The sequence below is a fragment of the Cydia pomonella genome, chromosome 6 (genome assembly GCF_033807575.1).
Source record: "Cydia pomonella isolate Wapato2018A chromosome 6, ilCydPomo1, whole genome shotgun sequence".
Lineage (NCBI taxonomy): Eukaryota > Metazoa > Arthropoda > Insecta > Lepidoptera > Tortricidae > Cydia > Cydia pomonella.
In genome coordinates this window covers 16,933,617-16,961,605 of record NC_084708.1, presented here as the reverse complement: position 1 = coordinate 16,961,605, position 27,989 = coordinate 16,933,617, and the positions used below count along the sequence as shown (strand labels likewise).

The 27,989-nt window shown below is 37.1% G+C and overlaps 1 protein-coding gene across 1 annotated transcript in view; it reads left to right on the top strand.

Annotated features, from left to right (window-relative positions):
• Positions 1–25,734, top strand: part of LOC133519129 (uncharacterized) — a 46,868-nt gene extending 21,134 nt beyond the window's left edge. Inside the window, exons 6-16 of the mRNA XM_061853071.1 lie at positions 168–342; positions 8,582–8,710; positions 8,874–9,016; positions 10,982–11,213; positions 12,196–12,467; positions 12,835–13,016; positions 16,049–16,231; positions 17,940–18,099; positions 18,864–18,988; positions 20,499–20,665; positions 23,242–25,734. Coding sequence (XP_061709055.1) covers positions 168–342; positions 8,582–8,710; positions 8,874–9,016; positions 10,982–11,213; positions 12,196–12,467; positions 12,835–13,016; positions 16,049–16,231; positions 17,940–18,099; positions 18,864–18,988; positions 20,499–20,665; positions 23,242–23,440 — 1,967 coding nt within the window. The 3' untranslated portion in view covers positions 23,441–25,734. The remainder of the gene's footprint in view (positions 1–167; positions 343–8,581; positions 8,711–8,873; positions 9,017–10,981; positions 11,214–12,195; positions 12,468–12,834; positions 13,017–16,048; positions 16,232–17,939; positions 18,100–18,863; positions 18,989–20,498; positions 20,666–23,241) is intronic.
• Positions 25,735–27,989: the final 2,255 nt, after the last annotated feature.

The following is a 27,989-nucleotide window of genomic DNA, read 5'->3' as shown; positions in this document are numbered from 1 at the left end:
CTTCACCATTCCTGATGTTTCGTTCCAAGATGTTTCATTAAGTTATCTTAAGGCAATAAACGATTTTTACATTGCGCCTAATAATACTTATGTTTTCAGTGGTTCGAATCATAGTTACATTTAGTTACATCATTCGATTTTATAAACATATCGTTTTGTTGACATAGATTGCGATTGGCTGTACCAAGATGTGTCATGCCGCGGGCCCAGCCCGTGCGTGCTGGCGAGCCCGGGCTACCCGGGTTTGTACCCACCGCACCGCCGCTGTCGCTACCTCTTCGCCACCAACTCCGTCAATACCAGGGTCAAAATTATCTTTACATCCATTTTACTGCCCAGAAAGTGAGTATTATCAGGAAATTAAACGACAAGTTAATATAATAAGTAGCGTGTAAAGTACACGTGGATCAGACACACGACGGGACACGTGGATCGTGGATGTAAGCAAAAGTAATCATTCGTTTGGCAAGTTCCTGCAGCGATACATGTCTATTAATTGTCAGGAAGTTTTAATTGCAACAACTATAGAAATGATGCAGTTATGTAATCTAAAGACATAACGGCGTGGGCTAAATTATATATAATTATGTTCAATGCATATCTACAATATATTTTCTACAATAGACTCGAATGTATTCATAACGAAAATTGTGAGAGGGCAGGTAGAAGTAGCCTCACTTTACGGGTGTTGTAAATGAGGAATGCAGTACTGTCAAAGAATTTTATTTCAGTGCCATTACGCGCCTTGTCACAGGGCCAATACTATGAGGTCCCAAGCGACTTTCATATTGATTGCCACTGTGATCAGGTACGAAATGGTACTGAAATTAATTGATTTGACTATACCAGTGACGACGATAATCATTGGAAAAACGCTATCTTCGTGCCTGTAACAAGCCAGGCACGAGGTTAGCCCTTTGATGCAGTTACACATATAAAGCAATTTTGTAAATTACTAAGGCGAATTTAAAAAAGTTGTGGCGTTCGGACGGAACTTAATAAAAAAGAAGTGTGTAGTTAGGTAGTTTTGTATATATGTATTATATATTATGACTATATATGACTATTTACATATGTGTTTTATTTCATATCCCATTTATATATCGTTGGTTATAGGACTTATAGGTTTACCTATCTTTTAGGAAATGAAATATTTTATTTTATGCCGTTTAGAACAGTTTTGATGTTTACCGTTCTCCAATTCTTCCTCAATTGCTCAAAGGTTAACTGGAAGAGATCCCTGAAAGGGATAAGTTCGCCTTTGTACAAATGATGTGTGTTCTTTCCTGTTTTATGTTTCTTTCTGTACAATAATAGTACATTACGATACAAGTGCGAAAAATAGGAAATTCGAAACGAGTGGCGATAAATTAAAACACGACCGAAGGGAGTGTTTTAAATCGACACGAGGTGTGAATTACCTATTCGCACATGTATCGTACAACGTTTTACAGTACATATGGCCCTTTAAATGTTCGACACAGTAACGTAATATGCTAATTTTCGCACTAGTGCTGTATAGTGTTTTACTACTACTACTACTACTAGATATTACTAAAAACTTACAATAAGGAAAATAAAGATGATTTTGTCAATCGAAAATTTCGATTCTGCGAAAGGGATTTCAAAAGATAGATTTTAATTTTGAAATTTAGAATATTAATGTAATGTGCCCGAAATAATAGGAAAATTGATTGTGTTACGTTCCGTTACAGAAATCTCGTTTCAAAATGTGTTCTGAATGTTTGCTTTCGGGACGCTCAGAATAATATTTTATATTTGGTATATACCTAAGTAGCAGCACGAGATAAAAGGCACAATGTTCGACTCAAATATTAGCTAGGGTAGAGTCAAGAAGCTTATATTATAACAGACTGGAGATAGAATATATAACAAGCTTTTAAGAGAAACTTATTCAATGCATTGAATTCAAATGTTATTATTTCAGTGCAGGAGATTATTTATATAGGGACTCCTTGTTATAAATAATAAAATACCTACACATACTTTGACTAAGGTGTTGAGTTTGTGAAGTTAGGGCTTGTAGATTTAGAAACTTGGCTCTACATGAGATATGATAGCTTTTTGACGGTGCGAGCCTTATGGCTTCGGCTTTTTATATTATAGAGATTTATTTATATTATATTCCCTTCAAAGTAGCTACAAGTCACCCTTAGACAGGGACAAAACATATTCATGACGACATTCCAATTTTATTGAATCTTTTGTTCAATATTTAGTATTATCGTTGATTGCAATCATTGTTCCAAATAAAATGGGTCACAATAAGTTTAACTAGAATGAATTTAATAAAAATTATTGCACAATTAAACTGCATTAAATCAAATCAGTTTCACAGCACTATGAAACTGCTTGACAGGATTTGGCGAGCGGCGTAGTTTATAATTTGATAATAAAACAATATTCTGCTGCTTTTAGAGCACAGAAACGTGCTAGATTAATAAGAATAATTAAGCTAATACCTATTAGCGTGATGTGGAAAACCCGAGAGTAGTAGGTACATTTATTTGTATTTCACTTTTAGTTATAGCCTTGGACTAATGTTAGAGCTCTGTTATTTCATTTCACATACAAAGTAACGTGAGCTGCACAACTGGATGGATTTGATAATCCATCAATTCCTTCATTTAGATGTGATATTTTATTTTTAGAGAAAATAAACGTAAATAGCATACTTTTTTTTTTTTTTTTATACCACGACGGTGGCAAACAAGCATACGGCCCGCCTGATGGTAAGCAGTCACCGTAGCCCATGGACGCCTGCAACACCAGAGGCATCACATGCGCGTTGCCGACCCTTTAAAAACCTGTACACTCCTTTTTTGAAGAACCCCATACTGTAGCCCCTCGGGAAAACCTCGGCAGGAAGCTCATTCCACAGCCGAAGCGTTCGCGGGAGGAAATTCCTAAATACTCTAAGTACCTATTTAAGATGATAACATTTTCTCATCTGCACGTCTAGTAAGTCCTGCCAAACTGGCGCGGCTAAATAAATCAAATCTCGCTTGATGGAGGGAGTCGCGCGACTTCTGTCAATATTCAAGGTGTAACAAAAATAGTGGGATAAGGGCATATGCGGCATCGTGTTCTTATTAGGAAAAATTAAAAGAAAAATATTTTTAACGCAAAAATTTTCGGCCTTTCTATGGATTGGCCGACTTGGACGGCCTACCCCATAGAAAAAAATTCTTTCGTGTCACATAAATTTTGTTCTACTTCTTTCTAATTAGAACACGATACCGAATATGCTCTTAAACGGATTCCCACTATTATTGTTACGCCTTTTATGCTAGACATTATGAAAGGCCTTGCGAAAAGGTGTTCCATAAGTTCTGCAACACAGAGAAATACCAGTGGAACCTCGTTTTTGGAAGCCGGTTAAAACAACGTTCCTAATCGTTAGCTAATCACACTAAGCTAACACGCGGTCGACGGTGTAGCCATTATTGCCGAAGCTAATGAAGCGGAGTTGGCTATCTCCTGGCATTTCATTCCAGTCGATTACCGTGCACTAGTGAGTTGAACGTTTAAGCAATTCAATATAATACGCTCTCCGAATACGCGCAATTTCTACGAACCGTGAGGTCACAATTACGCAGATTAGCTTGAGCGCCAAATCGCCTTCGTTCTGTAAGCGATAGATACACGGCCTGGCGTTTTCTCGGACAATCGCACTAACCAACACCGATTAACGAACCGTGATCAACTAAATTTCAGCCCCGCAGGCGGAGCAGAACCTACGAGTGTGTTCATTGACTTCCTTACATTGCGAACCGAATGCTTATGCGATGGAAATTTGTACCATACGTTTGAATAGATCCTAATTAGACTTGTGGTTGGTTATAAATGTTGCAATATTTGTGAGGGATATATTTAAGTATACCGGGTATTTTCAAACCACAGGCAATATCTTATTGACATCTTAAGTTCGTCATTAGGATCATGCTGTAAGCCTAACGTATTAACCTATAGTTCGTCCTTCTTTGGCTCTCTAGGATTGTCAAATTTGTGTCGGCCGCATCACCTGCGAAATAATGAGTGATTGTGAGTGACAAACTATTTCGAGCATTTGCGTCGTGGCCTGATTATCAAACATCGGCGAATCGTGGCATTAGACTAGTGATGTGACAATGTATTTTTGGGCGAGTCAAGCAAAGGGAACTAAATAGAAAAAATATTTTCAATCATTTAAAATATGACATTTGTGATAGATAATTAATATTTGTCTCAATTTTTAGAAGTTATCCTACGCCTTATTTTTGAGAAAATCCACAATTGGTGAAGGAAAATGATTATTCGACTTCGACTGACGGGGTGGTTAAAAAATAACGATCAAGTGCGAGTCCGTTTAACTCGCGTACCGAGGATTCGTACAAAGTTTTAATTATCTCATGTAAAATAAACACGAAAAGCTTTTGACCAGAAGTATACTAAGCGTAATCGTGAACAGCGCAATCTATCGATAAATTGGCTAACTAATTTGTGCGACCTGTGTTTATGTTGTTTTATTTGGGGTGAATAACATTGAGCTCTTTCAAATGGTACCCCACTTGATCTAGTAACTAGACTTCGAAATTTTGCCCCTTTTCATATTGGGTATTTTCCATAGTTAATAAAAAAAATAACACTTTCAATATGTCTGGGTTAGCGTTGTTCATAACTATTCAAAATTTCAAATCAATACTTTAAGTAGTTCTCGAGATATTTAATAATGCGGACGGACGGACAGAGTCGCACCATAAGGGTTCCTTTTGTATCTTTTTGGTACGAAACCCTAAAAAAGCATTATTTTGTAATTTAACGGCTCAGCGTATTTGACACGTCTCGTAATAATGATTAAATCAATGACAATGTCATAATAATGATACTGATGTATTTTAATAGCGATCAAACCTATTTCGTTACAGGTACGTTAAAGGCATGAGGGTAATGGGTGTTATTGGTTATTTTAATCTTATCTGAAAAGACAGTCGTTAAACGTGTCTCATCACTAGTGCTACAGTCACCGATGTACGCTAGAATACCACTGAATGCATAGTAGCATGTGAATAAGATTGTGTAAATGACTTCCTGTCATAAATCTGTACGTATATTATTCGTAAGTTAACATACACGCTGACCGTGACACGTATTTTGAGTCATAATTATCATCAATCATTTATTCGACTTTGCAATTTGCATGAAAATATTAATACAATACAGGGAAGAGTGAAAACTTAAAACACTTTTATTCATCACGAACAAAAGATGTGTGGGAAAATACATTAAACAATAACCGGTTTTAATACACAGCCACTTCCTTTGGAAGTAAACAAGCTGTTATGAATTAATAATAGGCAGCAAAGTTATAAATGCCAGCAGAGTTTTATTCACTTCCTCGCTCCCGGAAGTATTTTTATCAAGCACCCGTATGAAATCCACTGCGCGGTTTGAAAGGCTTGCGAACAATCGTTTCTGTAAATAAACGTCCGGCATTCTATCTCCCTTCCACGCCTGTGGGTTTGTGTGTGACTGGTAGTTACCGCGGGAATATTTTTGTATTCCCGGGAACGTTCTTAAAATTCTCTTAAATAATCTACAGAATCTTGCATTTTTTGTTCTTATATCCTTTAAGTAAAGATACAACATCATCATCATCATCATCGCTCGACGATGCCGCCATAACTTTGGCCTATGATCTATTAGATGTGCCACTTTATGATATTTAACAAATTTAACACATATCAGTGGAAGAATAAGGATCAAAGTCAAATGGCGTTCTAAAATTAATCATGTATCGAAAGATGGCTGTAAATTTATTGTGGCTACATAGTTTTCTATGACAATCCACCTCTTTTTGAAATCGTCTTTGCATTTAGGTACTTTGTGAAAACAAGATTTGACTGACAAATCCCAGTTACTAATAACGGGTTTTACGGTAACATATAGTACCTATATATGTTTCCGTAAAAACCCGTTTTAAATGAAAAGCGTTTTCCCTAGTTATAACTAGTTTTCCTTATCTTCTTGGTAAAACGCGTTTTCACAAGTTAAAACTTGTTTTCGCAAAGTGCCTTGGTGAAAACTAGTTATAACTAATTATTTAAAAATTATAATAATAAATAATAAATATTGTAGGGACATTCTTACACAAATTAACTAAGTCCCACGGTAAGCCAAGAAGGCTTGTGTGGTGGGTACTCAGACAACGATATATATAATATTTTTATTTCAGTTATAACTAGGTTTTACAGTACCTACCTAACATATAATATCTAAATGTTTTTGTTTTTACACACTTAATTTTTTTTTTAATAGGAACAATGTTCCGGATTAACGAATGTTTAGAAAAATATTCCTGGATACAATGCTTCTGTAAATATCTTTCATGTTTGCTATTTTCTTTGTCGCTTCCTCAAATATGAAGGTCGTGACCCGCAGAGACTTTATTCATGGCCACTCTCGAAAAATGTCCCATTGGGAGCTTCTTTTCAGTTTTTTTGTTCTTTTTCAACCATGACATGCTTTTAAAAGTTGACATTAATTTAATGAAATGTAAGCGGGTACACCGAGCAGATGCTGCTTCTACCCGTGTCATAGGATGCGTGTAACGTAGTGACAGCACCTGCCACAATATGTTTCTAAGTTACATTAAAATACAATTTGAAGATTAAGACATTAGCGTAATCAAATGTTCCTATTTTTCGCCCAGGGAATATTCCCTGCAAACGGCACAACACTGACTGAAATTAACGGGCAGATTTTTCACCTCTATTTCTTTCACAGCGGAACCCCTATGTGATAATTTAGACTCGGATAATTTAATCCTGCATTCCGTTTTCGAAGCACGAGTAACAAAATAGACGCTTAAAGTTTTCTAGGAAATATAGAAGGCAAAGAACGGATCCTGTTATTTTATCTACAGTTAGATATATATATATATTGATTTAAACAAACTATGTAATCGATGCAGCTTATAAACATACATGCACATACATGTGACAGAGTATCAAGGGACACACATATTTCAGAGTCGTTTTTTTAAATTTCTATAGTCATCCAAATTCCTAATAAAAAAAATTTTGCCACTGAGTACATTTCATGGATAACAATGGTAGCCATCGAGTGCACGGGTGAACAGTACCCGTACCATGAGTCACTGACAGTGTCAACACTGTCATATACGCTAACGTCTACGTAATTTAGTTTCTATACATCTCGCTCGCACTAATATACCAGTACGAGCGAGATGCATACATAGAAAGGAAGTTACGTTCACGCCAGTGTGTAGGTCAGTGGCAAACTGGTGGTAGCTGTACAAGGCACTTCAATTAACTTTACGCACTTGTTTTGTTCTTTACCCTACCCAAAGCAAATTTGAGGTAAATTAGAGCCGGAGGTAGAAAACTTCCCTGTTATTAGCATGCGTACCGCGCTCGGCGTACACTTGATTGCGATATCCCGGCTTACACTAATGTGTTCCCTGTTGTCTCATCTGAAATGCTAACTTGCATTTGTAGGGGAATGAAACTTTGTTCCAGCTAGCTAGCGCCAGCTAAACAGATACTCGACTGACTGCAGTTCTGTTTGTGTAAACAAGTTGTTCGTAAGCCCTTGTTATTAGGGTAAATTACCATTGAAATAATATTAAGGTATACCATATACCATTAAAACATACCAGGCCAAGTTACATGAAATGAAAATAAAATATTTCATAAATAATAGAGCTGAATTTCTAGTTGGATGTTTTCTCGAGCAATAAATCCTTTAAGCATGCAAAAAGTACCACTCACCTACACCTACAACACGTTTATGCTCAAAAGAGAGCAAAAGGAAGAAAATAAAACCGCTATCTCGGTGCAATACGTTTTCCCACATACTAATACACACAGAAGCTGCTCTCTGCTCTTAGATTAATAGCAAACATACCTTTTAAACTCGCCAAAGAAAACAGTGTTCTGTATCTTGTAGATAAATGCTACGGTGACTAAAAGCACTGCTGTAGTAGCGGCGCCGAGCGCCACCGTTGGGAGTTAGATGACGCTGCGTTTTCCGATGCGTTGTGAACACAAACGCGAACCTGGAAATTTTAGCACGTTGTACATTATACCTACCTACCTACTATCAAACATGTACCTTGCATTAATTTACACTAAAATATTCAAATTAAATTAACATTTATTACAGCTACATAATTAAAAGAATACTTCATAAGTATGTAAAATATTTTTATATTTATATCAGTAATTATTCAAAACCTGTTACTTGGTCAAAGGTACAGAAAACGTACCAACCTAATGCATTCACTCATAAAATACTTTTAGATACAGTGCGCAAGTTCCGCTTTAAAGATAACAGATCTATGAGCAAAGTAAACTACGAGTGTTAAATGATTAAAATAAGAGCTACAATTTTAACAGTGCCAACTTTGCACTAAGCATTATAGCAAAGCATGCAAAGCTGCGGTGTCAAGCCTCGTACTTAATTCTAAAAGGCCCCGACAAGTCCGCAGTTACATGGTGTTATTTAAAATTAAATTTATTTTAAGTAGAGGATGTTTCACAGCTATAATTATTTGCAGTCACTGCGCCACGGATTACCTAACGCTTCGAGCTGGCAACTCGCCCTCCGCTCCTTTGCTGGCGACGCTTTGCTCGGAGAGAAGCGCTACTTTAGAGCAACCCGGACCAAACCTATTACTAGAATTCAAGTAAGTCCTCGTTGGCAATCTAGCTGATTGAAATAATTCTACTTCCGACGTCAGCTTTTAAATTAATTGCACGAACCTCATTGTAGACTTGCTTTTAATTTAATTAGCGGGTTACGCTACATCGGAAAGCCTTTGGTTAAAAAATAGTATGTTTGACGTTTAGTTCGGGCCCGCTGGTACCACCGTACGACTACAACGGGTTCATTGCTCGGGTGGAGTTCACGGAGGGGGCGGATGGGAGCGCACCGCCACCCACCGTAGTTGCCTCGCCGCCGTTGGCTGCGCTCACGCATCATACGTCGCACGGTTTGTATCGAGAAATTGTATACAAATTAAAAAATATCCGAGAGCCAAGAAACATCCGTGCTCAGAATAAACCAGTAGTCATTTTACTAACAATTTATGACTTTACTAAATTTCAGGAACATCTGGAAAACGCAACTTTAAATAATTTATCCATAGTTTTTAATCCGTGGGTTTAAAACTATTGAAACTATGCCAACGGTTAGAAGAATGGGGACGGGACAGGGGCACATCTTTGTTTACTTTATCAAAAAGTTTAATGCCCTTTTCTAGTACTAAAAATTCAAATCTACACAAGCTATTTTACTCGACAATAATAAATTAATTTACCATTGGTAATAAAGCGTGCGTGCTCGTACTCAGTAAAAGCTAATTTATCAAGAAAACTGAACTATTGTAAAATCTTTGCTAGATTCAGGTGTTGTGAAGATGATAAATAATAATAGTGGACTGTACTATAAATGCTGGTTTAATTTCCAAATTACAAAAATACAAAAAGCGGCAAAGCGTATAGGATTCATATCATTTATCATTTATTTATATATTGTGCATTACAGGTAATGAATACAGATGTTATAAACAATTTTCTCTGTAACATGTCTTGCGACGACGTACAATAATTATAGCTGCCTAGCACATGCAATATTATTAGAAATATTTTACATTTTCACTACATATATTTTATAATTTTCTATAAGTTTAAATTAATAGTAATAATAAATAATAGGTAGTTCTATCTTCATAAAATTCATTCGCTAATTTCATGTAAAATAAATGTATTTGTGTAGCTTTAAGTTCTCATGTAAGTGAATTGCCAAAATCTTAGTTTATTCTTATCTTAAAACTAAAATAAATGTTAACATGACAATTTGACGCCATTCAAAAACGTGATCATATAGTCGTATCTTCTGAGTAAAAATTATTACTCATATTCACACACTCCCATAATGCAATAAAAAAGTATCGTCAGGATCCAATTCTCAAGTGAGTGGGATACGATAAGTTAGTTACAGTGTTTCAGGTTTGGCAATAAATATACGAGTAGGCCAATTCGAACGTACACTGACATTAGAATGATAACTAAATAATATCATTCTGATGTCAGTGTACATATAGTAAGCTGCAGAAATAACTGACCCCCCCTGCATAGACACTGATTTGCAGGGGGCCCAGTTATCTATGCAGCTTACTGTTAGTACATTGGAATTAACCTCATAGTAGGTATTACTAATACCTATATATTCATATGTTAGTTATGGTGTGAGCACAATGACTTTCTAGACCGCGCATATGCCAAAGTCACTGAACCCGCACTTCCAGACCCATACATTTTATTCAGGAAACACGAAAAATTCAATTGAAGGAAATCGACTCGCCGGTTCCACTATGAAATTGTGTACGTGTCGTCGCTAGATGAGATTGACGCTAATTTTATGACTGACCAAAAGGTCAATTTCATAATTCCGTCTGGACGGGATTTTATATTGTTGTTTACCCAATGCATATAGACTGCGAAAAAACCTAAATATGATCTGTCAACATGCTGCATGTGCAATCACCGTCATCGATTATCAATATTTTTTTATCGACACCGCTGCCGTGGTCCACATCTTTCTGACATAGTATATGTTTTGCATGACGTCGGGTCATAAAGTGCGAATGACTTTATTTCCGATTAATTTGTATTAATACTTGTGTCTTAGTATTATTACTTTAGATAAGTTTTCACATAGATTAACAAGATGCGGGACCCAACACTGACATTTTATAATTATGTTACAATAACGCCATCAAAAAGTTATGTACAGCCCGTGATTGTCAGTGTCATATGACTCATATAGAGGTAGATCATCATGCACCGCATGCATATTAAAATAAAGTAATATTTGATTTTTTTGTTTCATAATCATTTATCATTTCTATAAATATCATTTCTATATCGTACGTGTTTGTTTGTTTATGTTACAGAAGACAGATTGTTGGATTTGGACAGCAACTCCGTCACAAACGAGATTTCCAGCGGCGTGGGTGCGGGCGGGCGCGTCGGGTGTGGAGCGCGCGTGCGTAGCTACGGGCCCGGCGGCGCGCGCTCAGGGCACTTCGACACGAGGGCGTCCGCGTGGCGCGCGCAGTGCGCCATACATCTGCTGGGCACGTCTACCGATGTCGTGCAAGTTACATTGTTTAATTATAATTTAAGGTTTGTATCAAATTAATTTCATATTAAGTAGAAACGTCTACAAACGATAGGTAACACAAAGCTAGGAAATAAATTAAAATTGGAAAACGACGGTCCGTCCGGTAGATGTCGCTAGGCGCTTCCCAAGGCGCATATGAGGTAATATGGTGGGATTGTTCACGGTCATCGCCTGAGGCTTGGTCAGTGTAGCGTTACTCCTCCTTTCGGGCATCCTAGGCTCCGTCCGGTTCAGCATGGCTCTGAACAATTATTAGGGTTGGCACAACTTCACGTCCCTATACTCCCTATGCGAGCATGACCACAGATAAGATAATGACTTGAATTTTGACAACCCTAAATAGCCGAAAGGGATAGTGGCATACATTAGAAAGGGACAGCATGATTCATCCCTGAATCGCTGTCAAACTTCGATATTGTAGGAAGTATAATTTCTGCATGGTAGTTATTTATCCTGCGGCTCGGTAGTTCATATGGCAGGCGAATCAGGCGATGGGCTAGTGAGCCAGAATCGTGAGTTCGAGTCTCGTCCGAGACAGTGAATTTGTCCACTTTTCATTTATTTCTAAGTGTAAAGTTTGTATTTTAGAGTAATTTTATAGGAACCCTTTTAATGCGCCCTAAGTACCCTCAACCCCCAACACACGCCTTATTGAGCTTACTGTCACAAACGTCTTAATTCGAACAAGTTTTAATCACATTTTATACGTTTGCTTATAGGATCGCGAAGCTATTCTGTCTTACGTTATTAGAAAAGAGCTATAATAAATTAAATGAACACATAAACGTTCTTTCCTCGGGCACTTAGTAAGACGTCTAATGTACATAAGCTATTTGCTCAACGTTGAAAGTAAGACTCACGGTTCATTACATCGATTAAACTTTCAAAGACTTCACGTGATCTCGTTAGCTGCTTAGTAAGGTCGTAAATAGAACTTGAAGACTTATTCTCACTATATGAAACGTAACTTTTTTTTGCAATCAGGTTACAAAGTTGTAGATCTCATATTGAGATCTTTGAAGGGCTTCATGAGTTTCCCTCGAGAGATAGGGGCGAGCGGTCAGACAGAGCGGACCGGACGCTGCTGAGAGTGTGCGGTCCGGCAGTGAGAGAAGCGAGGGACCCCTCTGGGAGGTTCCTGGTGCGCCAAGCCGTGATATCTAAGGGTGCTAACTTGACCATTTTGGTGCGACGCGCCACTTCGCAGAGCGCTGATGACGAAGAATTCCTTGATGGCGCTTTTGCGTTTCATGATGGTTAGTATTTTCTCGAGTGCAGTATCTGTGTACTTATTTCTAAACGTTTGTGTTGTTTTTGTTAACTGATACCAAAATAACAACCTGCCATTTCTCGTATGAGCGTTTTTGGCCAAGTTAATAAAGCAGTATTTATTACTATGTAGGAAATGTTTATATGTGCTCTGTTTATCTGAAATAAAGAACCGTACCTGAAATAGAAAACCAACACATAAAATTATTGTGCAGAGCAACACGAGGGTACTGCGTCTCCGGACGCCACGTGCACAGCCACGCATTATGTAGGAAATGTTTATATGTGCTCTGTTTATCTGAAATAAAGAACCGTACCTGAAATAGAAAACCAACACATACAATTATTGTGCAGAGCAACACGAGGGTACTGCGTCTCCGGACGCCACATGCACAGCCACGCATTATGGGCTGGCGGCGCCATCACACGGCGGCGTGGCTGCACCAACACACCATCACGTGTTCTGGAATCTGGAGGAGCGGCTGGTGTGCACGCACCGGTTCATACCGGCGGCTAACCAAAGCGTCACCATCGAGGTAAGTCTACTTACACAGAACAACACGAAGACTGTAGGGCTAAGATGGTCGGCTCTTTATCATTTGTCACCATGACTGTCACGTTCTAACAAGTATGTAAGTGCGAAAGTGACGGGCATATTGACAAGTGATAAAAATGAAACCATGCTGCCACCACTGGTATAAACTCAACGAGCATACGTCGCAACTATATACGTCGGTCGCAAAGAACCATAAGGTCCGCCTGATGGTAAGCACTCTACTTAGCCTATGTACATCTGCAACTCCAGAGGAGTTACATGCGCGCGGCCGACCTATCACTCCGCACCCTTGTTGAGCTCTGGCAACCTTACTCACCAGCAGGAACACAGGACTAAGAGTAAGGTCTAATGTTATTTGGCTTCGGTTTTCTGTAAGGTTGTGTTTCTTTAAGGATGTACTTTCCCAGTTGTGACAGCTGACAGATCATATCCATAACCGTTTCATAACAAAAAAGTAAGTACTATCTGAATATATATAGTCCAAACCGTCCGCATACTGCTGGAAAAAGCAAAAACCAACCGCACCAGCCTTCATATGGTCTTCATAGACTTAGAAAAAGCTTTTGACCACATCCCTCGCGACCTGATATGGGAAGCTCTAAGAGCCCAGCATGTACCCGAAAAATACATCGCTTTAATTCAGGATATGTACACAGATGTAACAACTCAAATAGTAACTCCAGCGGGGACCACTGAAAAGTTTGCTATAACGGTTGGAGTGCACCAGGGCTCTGCTCTAAGCTCAATACTTTTTAATGTTACTATGGATTACCTAACTAAAAGATGTCAAAAAGCACTACCTTGGAATATTTTATACGCAGACGATGTTGTTCTTATGTCCGAAGATAAAGATACACTCCAAGCCGACTTTAACTTATGGATTGAAGCTCTGGAGGAGAATGGTCTAAAGGTTAGTAGGAATAAGACTGAACACATGTCGTGCATATTTGAGGAGACTACAAGCACAAACAGAGACAATATTCAAATTTTTGCCGGAAACACCATAATCCCACGTGTAGACCGTTTTAAGTACCTGGGTTCCATCCAAAATTGATAAAGACGTCGAACATAGAACATCTGCGGGATGGTTAAAATGGAGGCAGCTCACGGGAGTAATGTGCGATGTTGAAATGCCACTGAGGGTAAAAGGAAAACTACTTATATAAGACCGCGATTAGACCCGCCATACTCCATGGTTCAGAATGCTGGGCCACTACTAAACAACACCTAAACAAACTCCATTCTGCAGAAATGCGCATGTTAAGATGGTCGGCGGGCGTCACTCTAATCGATAAAGTAAGGAACGAATATGTCAGAGGCAGCTTTAAAGTCGCTCCTATTAACGAGAAAGTTATTGAAAAACGCCTTAGATGGTACAGACATATACAAAGACGACCCGAAGACAATATCGTCAAAACAGCGTTAAACTTGCCGACGACGAAGCGTGGAAGCGGAAGGCCCCCCGCCACTTGGTTGACGACGGTCCAAAAAGACCTTATAGTACAAAAGATCGACAAGAACCTAACCAGGAATCGTCCCACCTGGAGGCTTAGGACAAGGAAGGCCGACCCCAAATAGGGATAAGGTCCAGGATGATGATGAAGTACTATCTGAATAGGCCTCAAGCGCCCAGTCTAGTGGTGATGTAGTAGGGACAAGCATCCTTTGAGACAAATGTTTCAAAGATAACATGAATAATAATTAGATCGATCTCTATCCATCCATGTAGATACTATCTATATTATTTTATTTAATATATTAATTTATTCTAAAATACGGCAGCTTTATTCAATTTAAAGATATTAAAGTAAATACTAGTGGCCCGAACCTTTTGTTTTCGAGTTTATTATTTCACAAAAAACGACGCAAAATTATATTTATAAAATAAACCTCTACATATTAAAATTCACTTTACAAACTTCTTATTCTACAAAAACCTGTCTACATAAATAAACATTTGTCAAACGTACAATTTGTAAATGTTTTATTTAATTTGTAAATTATTTGAATGTTAAAATATAATTGAGAAATTATGTTCGATTAAATAACTTTTTTTTTACACTGCAATAAGTTTGGTATATAATACCGAAACAATCATTGAAAATGGACAGTTTCCTGGTACCAGTTTGTTCGTTTCTGTGATGTTCGCAGCTCTAACCTAACCTTACCTAACCCACTTTACTGGTAACCTAATCCTTTTTGGGTGGGTCGCAGTTCTAACTTAAGATAACCCTTAAGGGAATCATTTCACAACGTTTTTATTAAACCATATTGGTTTGAATCAATGCGTTTTATTAAACTGGCAATGCGTTGCATTAACAATTAATTTGAGTAATAGTTTTCCTATTTATACACATTTTATAATAATATAACAGTCAGTTTCTTTTTTTTTATATTTAGGAATAATAATTTTATTGCTTTTATAAAAACATATATATCTATGTATACTTACAGCGTTTCTACCTCTAACTAATCGGAGATTTTTATTATACATTCAGGGTATATGATTTTTCTCATTAATCTCCAAATCGTTTTTTTTTGTTGATGTTTTCGATTATCGGTACAGGTTAGAAGAAAAAATATATATTTTTTAGCGCCACAACTTATACATAAAGAAAAGAATATAGGATACAGCAGCGGTACATAAGGTGACATATTATGGTAAATAACAAACTCCGGTAAAATCGATTGCCAAGCTTCATGTACAAACTGAGAGGTAAAGTCAATGGTAATTAACTAATTACCAAGAACGAAACAAGTTGCTTATAAAGTATGTAATACCTACATCAGATTTTATAAATGATAAGTACCTGCAATATGATACATAATAATATAATAGTGCAACTCGTTTGCACTAATAATTCATGCGAGAATGATGAACTAAAATGTATAATATCATGTCGGTAAAATACTTTACTATATTTGACCCAATATCGAAACAAAATGAAGTATCAGAATATTGACCGGAGGTCGATCACAGCGTAATTTAATTGGTGCTCATTTCCCGTACAGATTCAGCGGTTGGAACGCATGTGGAGCGCCGAGCCAGCCGGCTCGGGCGCGGCGGGCTGCCGTACGGCGTGCGGCGATGCCGGGTGCGAGTGCCGGGCTGCAACCCCTCTACACTACCATGACCACGTCGCGCTCGTGGCAGGCGATGGCACGCACCTGTCCTGTTTGTGTGGTGACTTTCAGGTATGGCAGCTGAAATAAAATTAGCCCGAGTACCGAGGAACATTATATTTATACTCTTACTTGTCAACACATTTAATCCTTGTATCTCGCAAACACGCATGTACCTAACCCTTCTGGAGTTGCAAGCGTTCATATACATAATTATACATAACTAGTACTAAATCTTGTTTTTAAGTACAAGTAATGATATTAAACATACTTGACATACTTGTCTTATTTTCATTTACATAAGGTATTTTCATATACCCCACGTATACCATTTCGAAATCAAAAATTGCCTTCATTTTTTAAACTTGAAAATAAATTTCTGAGGTCATAATTAATCATTCGTCGTAATAATTGAGGAAAAATCAGAAAATGTCTATTATCTTAACGTCGTCATTTTGCACCGTTTTTAATTATGTAGGGTAGGCAAATGAACAAATAAATCGACAACATTTTGCCAAGGGGCGGGCCCGGGGACGGACGCAGCGGTAAAAGCACGTTCACATTTTGGTTGGGTAATACTCAGCGAGGTTTTATTTACTGTTAACGTCCTGCTTATTATTAATAGTATCTACTAGTAGGTGAACACAGTAATAGACAACACGCAGTGAAGGGCAAATAATGAGCATATTGTAACAGCATCAACGCGTGAATCCACTATTTACAAGTATATTGTTGGGCATTGGCAAAGAAAAGGTTATAGGTAAACTATGCCAACTAGTTAATTTCAACGCAGATGTTTAACCGCCATAATACCAGTCTGGTTACCGCCAGTATCTGATCCACTTTTCTGTTAAATTCGGTGTACTTTGACTTTACTAATTTGCTCGGTCCGAAGTTTCAGTCTGTAATCGAATAGCAATTAACTGATTGCTAACTTCGTTCGTCTTATTTCTTAACTTCACCAACGTAATAACACAAATTACTTTAGGAGAGGGGAGCAACTAAGCACGTAAAAGTATTTTCAGTATTGTGTTAAACACTGCACAAGATACGGGTTTTTGAGAAGTGCTTTTTCCTATCACTTAAGCACCGCAACTAAATACTCATTCTCTTGTTTAGTTTTATTTGTTCTTTATGGCTGTTTGGCTGTCCGGACTGATAATTTATTTTTATTCATTCATTTTTCCCTCATTAAAAGGAATCATAGGTCTCGGGCGAATAGCAAGTGTCACGTAATTTAGTTTTTCCGCGACAGTATCTTAATTAGAGACATACATGAATTGGTTATGCGGTTCAAACTTTTGCATGCACTGCACTACCGTCCGTTCAACGAACACGTAATTTAATTATTCGCAGCGCTTTACCCCTATCAAACGTCGCGCTGGCGACGTTTGGCCCAAAATTGCCACAAAGATACATTGTTGCAAAATTTTCGAGAATATCAGGGGCTGACGCCTGCCCTCCTCCCGGTGGTCATAAAACATGGCATAACTGGCGGCGTGTCATCCTTCCGCCCTTGTTATTAGTGACCGGGCAACGCTCGGGGCGATCGGCCGGGGTCTCGCTCCTGAAAATTCAATTACTTAGCACCCGCCACCGTATGCGCATTGCGTAGACAGTTGCAGGACAATTTGTCAATACTCTGTGCACGTACTTACTACACACCTACACCGCGATCACAGTCAGCGTTCCCTAAGGTCATTAGTCACGTCGATTCCTAAATGCACGTGGCATAATTACGTGTAATGAATCATCGTTTACACGACGATGTGGTTGGCAGGCGGCATGGCTGCCGGTGGTCGTGCGCAGCTGGACGAGCCTGCGTCTCGAGTACTCGGTAGCACATTACACGTTTGCAAGCCGAGGCTTCGACTACGCTGCCGCCTACAGCTTCAACGACGACGCCATGTGCGGACAACGCACCTTTACGACGCATTCTGGTAAGCTTCTATATTATTTTGGTACCTGTATCAATCTCATTGAACGTTTAATAATCTGTGTAGCTGATGAAAACCTAATACCGGATAATTCGATAAAATTGCTCGTCGGAAGTAGGAGATAATCTGCAATTTATCTTCAACGAACCCCGGACACCCTAATCGCATAAAGCGAAAAACAAACAGTTCAATTTGACAGTCGACACGCGTCGGGGTTTTGGAAAATGCGTTGGATATTGTTCTCGGCGACGCGGGGCGTGTCCGAGAAAATTACATGGCACGACCCAGATTCACGTCGCCTGGGGTGACACTGAATTGAAAAAATACTTGAACAAGGTCGTAAAGTTCCAATTACGACGTAGCTATTACGGCGACTCATTGCGTCTGCTCGTTCATTTCATTATTGTTCCCGTAAACACTGCCGCCTGTTAACCCTTATCTTGGCAGGGCCCAAAATATCTTATATTTAAACATTTTTTAGTTTTTGTCACCTATTCAGCATAATAGACTATAAAAAATAAGGAAAAAATCTAGGTTTTTCCAGGGTATCATATTAAATACAATGCTAATCCCTCTACAAACTAGTTACCTACTTTTTATAGGGTTAAGGGAGGGTACTCGACATATTTGTAGCAAAATTATAAGTTATTAAATTGAACATGCTAGAATTTTTAATGTTCCATGTATCACGGATGTTATAATGCCAAGATAAGGGTTAAAATCTCTTAGTTTTTTTACAACGTTATCCTATTTTTTTCTTGCTATAGGTGAAATATCTTCACGAAACGTGCCGGTTACGGGCAGCCTAAACGAGTTCTTTTACCAACAATGCACTTGGGTGTTGGACTCAAATGTTGAAAGACAACTCTACATTGACATATCCTCAGAACAAGTAAGTACACGTTGTTTTTTTTACATAGCTATTTTTGTTGTCTATGTAACCTGTGTCATGTCATGTCTAAATGTACAAATACAATATTGAATATGTATAACCCGTAACTTAACTTCATGTAAGTAGGTATTTAGTTATACAATCGGTACGTTAGGGCCTAAGCCAACATCTACTTATGCGAAAACAGACTGTGCTCTCACATAATCACACATTTGCATTGACGAGTTCGTCTTATATATACCTACTAGTCATTGAGGCCCCGAGATTAATCAAAGCGGAGATTAGTATCTCCGAGTGATTTTATATGATTGGATGCGGAAGATCGGAGAATGAACAGTTGAATATAAAAAAAAGTCGAACTTACTCGTATAGTTATTGTTCATATTTGCGTGATATAAAGTTATTGATCACATTTAAATTATCCTTACAATGTACTAGAATTTCATAACTGTAAAATTTGTTTGAATATTGCATTGAAATTAGTAGTAGTGAGTAAAACGCTTAACTGCAACGCTTGTTGAGTATATTTTCAAATATATTAGACTGGCAAATAATAATAAAACATAATGGCTATATAATGGCGTATAGTAAACTTTATTTAATACATTCGTAAAGTTAAACTAAATGGATATGCATAGTAGATTATTAACCAAGGGATGAAATGGTGCCTTTCACCCGAATTACACTACTCTTCATTTCGAATACGAGGAAAGTAAAATAAATATGAATTTAAAAAAAAACATGACCATGTATAAACATGATCAACATGTTTTATAGTATTTCAAAACAACATGTTTTACTTATAGTATTTCTTAAGGGTACTTTCAATTAACAATTTAAGGTAAAAGTATCGTGATTTCTGGAATGGGGAATGAAATATCAGAATGGATATTGTATTGTATTGTACTGTGTTGTTGAAGCGCTGGTGGCCTAGCGGTAAGAGCGTGCGACTTGCAATCCAGAGGTCGCGGGTTCAAACCCGGCTTGTACCAATGAGTTTTTCGGAACTTATGTACGAAATATCATTTGATATTTACCAGTCGCTTTTCGGTGAAGGAAAACATCGTGAGGAAATCTGACTAATCCCCACAAGGCCTAGTTTTACCCTCTGGGTCGCAGTCGCTTTCGTAAAAACTAGTGCCTACGCCAAATCTTGGGATTAGTTATCAAGCGGACCCTAGGCTCCCATGAGCCGTGGCAATATGCCGGGACAACGCGAGGAAGAAGAAGAAGGAAGGATATTGTACTACAAATCCATTTAGTATCCAATTTTAATTGCTTATCGTAATATAAAAGAAAATATCGTACTGAGAAAGTAAAATGCTCTAGTGCAGAAACGTATCATTTTCTCACACTTATTAAAACAATAACAACTCACTTACAGAGCATTAGAAATGAAAAATTATTATTTTAAAAAACCTTGATATTTTGACGTAGTTTTTATCTAATCAATTCATGCTACTTTAATACTTACGAAATTACCGTAATAATGAAAATATGCGTACATTAGGACAAATCGTGTGGATCGTGGAACATCACGCTGCACGAGTGGGCCGGCGCAGGCGCTGGTGATACGGGGCTGGCGGCGGCGGCCGGGGACCGGCTGTTCACCTTCTGCGCGCGCTACAAGAACCACACCTATTCGCTGCCCTACAAACAGAACACTGTTGTCATAAGGTAACGTGTACAATGCTTGTGGACCATAGAACGTCACAATGCTTGAATAGGCCAGCGAGTTGTGACTCTCTTGCAATAAATTATTTGAATGTCATATCACATTTATGTATATACCTACTTATATGTTATACATATATTTGTGGTGTTTTATTTTTTCCTCTGTTCTGGTTCTGCATTTATATTTGCTACCCTTATACATATTTCTTCCTTACGGTAATTTCTACTACCTGAAGGTTGTCTGGCAGAGATCGCTTTTTAGCGATAAGACCGCCTGTTATTGCTTAGTTTTTTATGTTAATTGCTGTATTAAATCATATTTTCGTTGTGCACAATAAAGAATATTATTATTATTATCACTTTGAGCACAATTTTGACAAATTCGCACGAAATGCATGTTACTACCTTCGTCATACGAACCACTAGACTTCCTCTTCCTCAAATTGCTATTTTTTCGAGCATCATTGATTCTTAACTCTTCAACTGCCTGAATATTAATATAACATATATCTTTAATGTTCTCTTAACACTTTTCTAACTTGGACGCGTTATATTATAAAATGCATCAGACAAAAATAATCGAACTGTCGCCTAGATATGTCGCTTTTTTTCAGGATCCTTAAAAATACGTCATTGATAAAATATACCTTAGCATTACCCCAAGTAAAGTAATACTGTCCAAATATTTAGAGCACGTAGATAGTGGACCGAAGAAAAATGGCGAAGTAGAAGAAATCTTTGGAAGAGAGGCTTTTAGTAGGTTGTAAACAATTTACTAAAGATAGAGAAACACTTTTCAAGTCGGCCATTTGCTAGGTTATTTAGGAACGGACCTCGGCCTTAATACACAGTAGACGTGCCAAATTCGTGAAAGCGCATACTTTTATAAACTTTCTTGGTACAAAGGTTTTCTCTCTGTGCATATTTGATAGAGGCCGTAAGCGGCGACGTGGCGTGCTTCCTAAATGTCGTTCTCACTCGTAAATCCATACATAACGATGTGTAAAAACAAGCCGGTTCGATGAGCCTATTCGTGTTAAAATATTATATAATCCTTCAATGCTATAAAGCAATAAATGTAGTTAGCTCTTACTGTGATTACTTTTACTTTGAATGCCTGTTGAAGAACATATGTCCATCGTTTCGTGAAAAGGATTAATGTGCGTCAGATATTTTTACAAGTCAAATAACTCGAAAGTTACAAGTTTACAAGTATACATAAACTTAAGCACGTTTAAATAATATATTATTAACCAAGGGATGAAAGACACTCATTTTTGCCGAGGTAAATTGGCGAGGTTAATTTAATACTATAAAAATTAGTCCGAGGCTGAAATAATGCCTTTCACCAGAGTTAAACACACTTTTTTCATTTCGAATACGACGAAAGTAAAATACATGTATTTTTTCAAAATATGACTTAGTATAATTTTTATAGCATTTCTCGAGGGTACTTACAATTTATATAAATGTATCGTTATTTATGGAATAGGTAGTTAAATATCAGATTGGAAATTGTATAACAAGTCCATTTAAAACCAAATTTCTATTGCTTGTCGTAATAAAATAAAATAAATCGTACTTGGAAAGTAAAATGGTATAGTGTTGAAATATATCACTTTCTACACACTTTTTAGAACAAATTTTTACAGGTGTATTTAATTCTGTTTCTCAAAGAAATGTTTTCTACAACAAGTTTTGTGCATTATACATTTCGTGTTCCAAAATATCTTAATTAGATAACAAAATCGCTACAGCACATTATCAATAAGCGAATATATGACAATTTGTTAAAGTATTTTACTGGTTCCTTCTTAATGATAATAACTCGTTAGCAATGAGTTTGTTGCCTTTTTCATACCATAATAAGATCATTTTAATATATTTTTAATGAGTTTATTATCTTATTATTAATGAAAAAAAACCATATTAGTAGCCTATAGAGACTCTCTATTATTTAGTGTTAAGTCACAAGCTACAAGTCAATGCGGAACACTCTTGTAACAATATGCATTTTCATGAAACTAAAACTCGTGAAAAATATTGAAATACAAGCGTTACCTTATATTCAATATAAATAAATAAATAAATATTATAGGACATTATTACACAAATTGACTACACATATTGGTACACACTTGTAATACAAAGCATGTACTTTTCGAGAGCCTAGGCCCTGTTAACCGAGTTGTTGTTACACAGAAAAGTAGCTACTTTATAGCACGCGATTATTATTATTACCAATTTCTTCAGGTCCAATTATAGTTATACCCCATAAGATTAAGATCTTTTCAAATAATTGGCCCCATAGTACCTAACCTACCCTTAAGTACTTGCGTAAACATACAATTTTAATACATTGTTTATATAATGGTTTAATGACTCAACGTATAACATTTTTTAGAAAACTTAGAAATTTCAGCAAAATAAACGAGCATAATAAATACTTACACATATTTTACGTACAACCATTAGTCACTCGAGCTAACAAGATCCGCGGCATAGCTACAGCGTACGTGTGACGAATAAACCGCAAGGGCGCGGTGTCATTAAAATGTGAGCATTAATTTTGTCCTCAGACTCGTGGCGTTGTCGCGGCAGCAGCCGCTGTACACCATCCGGTGGCGGTCGCAAGTGGTGCGCGCCAACACGCGCATGGGCGCGCCTACGCCCGCGCCGGCCGCTTCCGCCAGTGAAATCGCCACCCATTTACACCGTCTTCTACTCTACGCGGTCCTCTACATCAACGCTCAAACTTTCCGGCCAGTGACCGTGTGATCTAAATTATTCAGTGAATCTCGGTGGCTGTTTTGCATATTTACTTATTGAAATTTAAAAATTTTAAAGCCGTGCGAACGATGTGGATTGAGTGCGGCGAGAAGACTGTTTTCTTTACTTAGGTGTATCGTGTAGACTTCAGTTTTGTAGATTTGATATTGAATGAATGATGTTTGAGAAATACAGGTAAATAAAAGCTTTTTGTTTATAAACACAGGTGATTGTATTTCATCTTGACGTATGTGAATCGTTTTTGTTTGCTCTTTTTATTTTTCAGCATTTCTAGTTGCCGTTGTTTTAATCAACTTTGCTTACGAACAAGGTTATATTACTTGTTTAGGAAAAACACAATGCAATTCGCTGTATTAAGTTAGTTAGGGAGAGACACTGAACTAACCCGCTGTATTAAGTTAGTTAGGGAGAGACACGGAACATTTAAAATAACCGCTATGTATATTTTTATTTTTTCATTGTAAATACAAACATTACATCAAGTTCATTAATAAAACGTAAGACGATGATAAGAATTTATAATTTTAGAATGTTTAATGTCCAACAATATATGTTAAATCGTTAAATTGTTTGTTTTAAATATTAGTCTTTAATGTATTAAATATGTATGTACGTCTCGATGTCAATTATGATATTTGTTGATATTATGTTAGTCAAACGAAACAGCCAACTTAATTTTGTATCTGGCTTTGTTAGCCTTGGTGCCGCAGTATGATTCAGTTTTATTGTCACTTGCATGCTTTCGACGAATTCAAATATATAGGAAACCTAAAATTTCTGGATCATAACATAGTTGAAATAGGTCTGGTTTAGCTTGTTTTGAGATGTTATACGGCTTTAAATATAGTTGGTTAAAAAAAAAATCGACACGTATTTATTGATTGAAGAGTAAAACTCAATTATTCTTAAATACCTATGTAATATGCACAGAATTTTATGAAATACGTAGCCAAAACTTGTTAAAGCATGAACATTCTTAGTTCATTACACATAAGTTCTTAGATCCTACACAAAAGTAACCGAGACTGACAGTCGAACAAAATCTTTGTCATGTAGAAACCTAGAAATTATAAGTGTGCTCAGGAACTGTACTGACTAGGCTAGAGCAGGAAGCGTATTCAGATAAAAAATATACTTATGCTAGTGATCAGGGCAACCCTGTCGCACCTGATTTATAAGCGTGTGTGAACGGGTCTAAGATTGATATAAAATCATATTATTAAATCTGAATGCACCTATATGAAGTTGATTGAACACAATCCCCTCTAGTAGAAATTCGGTTGATGTCGGAAGTCTCTGCTTACAAAATATTTCAATTGCTTAAACGCCGGTTATTTAACTATAGAAAATGTTCGCAATAGTTTAATGGACTTTAAGCTTTGATAAAGGCGCTTACGCGAGCATTGACTTTGGTGCAGAGGCAATAGTTTTATTTATTGTTTGCAATTGCGCTTATTTTAAGGTTGATTTAAAGGTGGGCTATATACAGTCAGCATTAAGATAAATCATAGCCGTGATACTAGAACGCTGATAGTCGTACAGTTACCTGCAATAATATGGTACTCTTCGAAGGCCGCAAAATATGTGTCATGCTCTTATGGCTTTACAAATAAGATCGTGTCAGATATTTTTGCAGCCTTCGTTGTGTAACATATTATTGCAGGTGACTATAAATTGGAAGAGACCCTAGTCCACCAAATGCAAAGTAAAAACAACAGACAAACATATAGAAAGACAGACGTGCTCTTGAACGGAATCACAGAAACAATTTGATGTTGACTGTACTTAGAGAGATTGATCTACTACTTTTATTTTACGGAAACCTAATAGGAGATCGAACTGATAAGTCAAATTTGAATATTTTTAAAATATCCAAACGACCCAATTCTTTCTAAGTGAAAAATAAGAACAATTTTGTTTTATTCTTTATATTTTCGAGTATTAATAATTGTATAATGAGGAATAATCTAGGGGCATGACAAAGCCACCGCCTAGTAAAGTAAGATGTAAATTTTACAACAGTTCGATCCCCTATTGAGGCTTGTCTCTACCCCTTAGTAATGTTTATGTAAACTACGGCGTTGTTCAATGTTCTTAGTAATTGTTTATAATAGCAAATTAGCGACTGATTCAATCTGTCGATTAAATATGTTTAATTTAGTCCAGTAGATGTAAATAGTTAATTCGGATAATAACTAACGAAGCTCTAATCTTAATTAGACGATTCCGTGGTACCTATTAATAAAAACGTTTGTTACACCGAAATAGATCAAATGAACGCATTATGTGTATTATTTTATATCATTCTATTTCAAACCCACGAAATTCGATATGGACAGATTTTTATCGTCGTATTAAAGTTCGTGGATAGATATAGAAAAGCAAAAAAACCGTGTCCTAAAAAATCTTTCACTGAGCTACGAAATTTATAAATGTTTTATTTTTTTTGTAATTCAACGGGTTTTTTTGTCTTCCACCCAAATTTCACCAAAATTAACGAAAAAAAATCGGCCCATAAAACGCCACGCATACGCTTCGGCCATTTTCAGGTTGTTTACAAAGAAAAACAAATTGGTACCAAAATTCGAATAATATCTTAACCCCTCGTATGCCGCCTCACAAATTAGATAATTGAAAAAGTGACCTTAGATTAAAACAATAGATTTAAATTTCCACGCATGGATCCGTGTGTAAGCATACTAGGGGTTAACAAACAAATTAATTGGGCACATTCATGGCGAACTAATTCCTGTCCTCTAATGCAATTATTCTAATTACCGACGGGAGATGTCGTCGATGTGAAACCACTTTGCGTCTAACAAAATTATGGAGTAGCTATATAGCTACTAGCTACTTCAAGTTTGAAGCTCTGTCATTCCAGAAGGGCGGTTAAACTTTTCATTGGAAATACTCGCTCTGCCGTTTTTTAACTTCCGATGCTTGGCTCAGCGGTTTCTAAGAGAAAACTTAGTTTTTACTATATTTCCCCGCATCTGTTTCAAGTTATGTTTAAGTGTACTTACCTATTTTCGACTCTTTACTTGTTCAACAATTTAAGAATAATAATACAGGATTATAGAGAATTTCAATAACGCGTTTTTGGTCATATTCGTACATTATTAAATCCACGAAATACCTTATAGAGAAACTTATATATTTATCGTTCTAAACTTATACGAATTTACAGGGAGGGAGAATTTCAATAACAGACAAGTGACGATGATGCCGAGAGCCATACTAATATTTGATAAAAAAAGTCTGTTGCCTATCGAAGTTTTCGCGGACTTATATATCGAAGAGATATAACAATGGGCTAACTAGAGACAGCAGAACCTGTGCATTCAAATACAATTTCCTCAAGTCGGCAGCCTACTTTGACGGTTTTGATTGTCGTCAGCCGCTGCGCGGCTGGGAAACTTGTGCACTGAAAAAGACTGCTGGCGCGGCCTTCGCCTGGCTGAAGTTCCTCGCATCTACGCCGCTGACGTCTTTTGTGCCCCTCTCAAAGGAAACGCAATTTAAACTACATGCGGGCATGGCAAATATTCAAATCTCGCCCGATTCGAACTCGTCCTGCCGCCCCCGAAGCTAACATAACAATTAAACAAATCCTGATTAAAGCGACCTTTTCCTTCCTTCTTAAATATGCAGCTCGTTAAAACTCTGTAATTGGGACTTTTAAACATCGGACGTGTAGCATAACCAAAAGCCAAATTCAGCAAAGGATTAACATTATTTTTTTATTTTCTCTAATACGTTAATGATCTTCGGGAAGTTTGGTTGTGGTAAAATTTGCAAAGAAATGATCGAAATTCAAGCAAAGGATTAAATAGAAGTTGTTAATATTGCCTTTTAGAAGGAAATATACGTAAAGTTTCAGATAATTATTAAAATGAGCTCAAACAAAAGTTTATAGGAACTCTCCTTGTCATTTCGTTCTTGTTGTCATACTCAATTACTTAATTGTTTTGATTTATTGTAGTTATTTATTTAGCAGACCTGTTTCGACAGTTCGTCACAGTCTACGAGCCTAAGAAGGTAATAACAAGATTCCAAGTAAGCAAGGTAGGTACTTTATCTAGTGTACTTCCCAGTGAAAGTTGTTGCAGTGGAAGTTGGTGCCAGCTGAACTCAACTCAAGAATAATGACGGGTACTGTATCCTCCGCCACTTTACCGTTATTGTTCCTTGTCGCCATATTTTAAACGACTAACTGACATATTTACATAAAAATACAGTTAATAAAGTTTCGCTTCATCAGTTTGTTTTACAAATTGCTTGCTCTGAGCACAACATAATATTTGTCATTCTGTGATACTGCCGGGCGATACTGCAAATTATTTTGATAAATGGCCATCGTTCTTAAATGGATGAAAACAGTTTATGTTTATACGTTCATAAAACATTTCAATGTTCAATCCATAGCTGTTCTTGATGACATCATTCTGCCAATTCGTGAACATTACCAAATTTAATTAAAAAAAAGGAAACAGCTTCTGATTTGTTTGATGTCACGATCTCATCAGTTTGAATATTA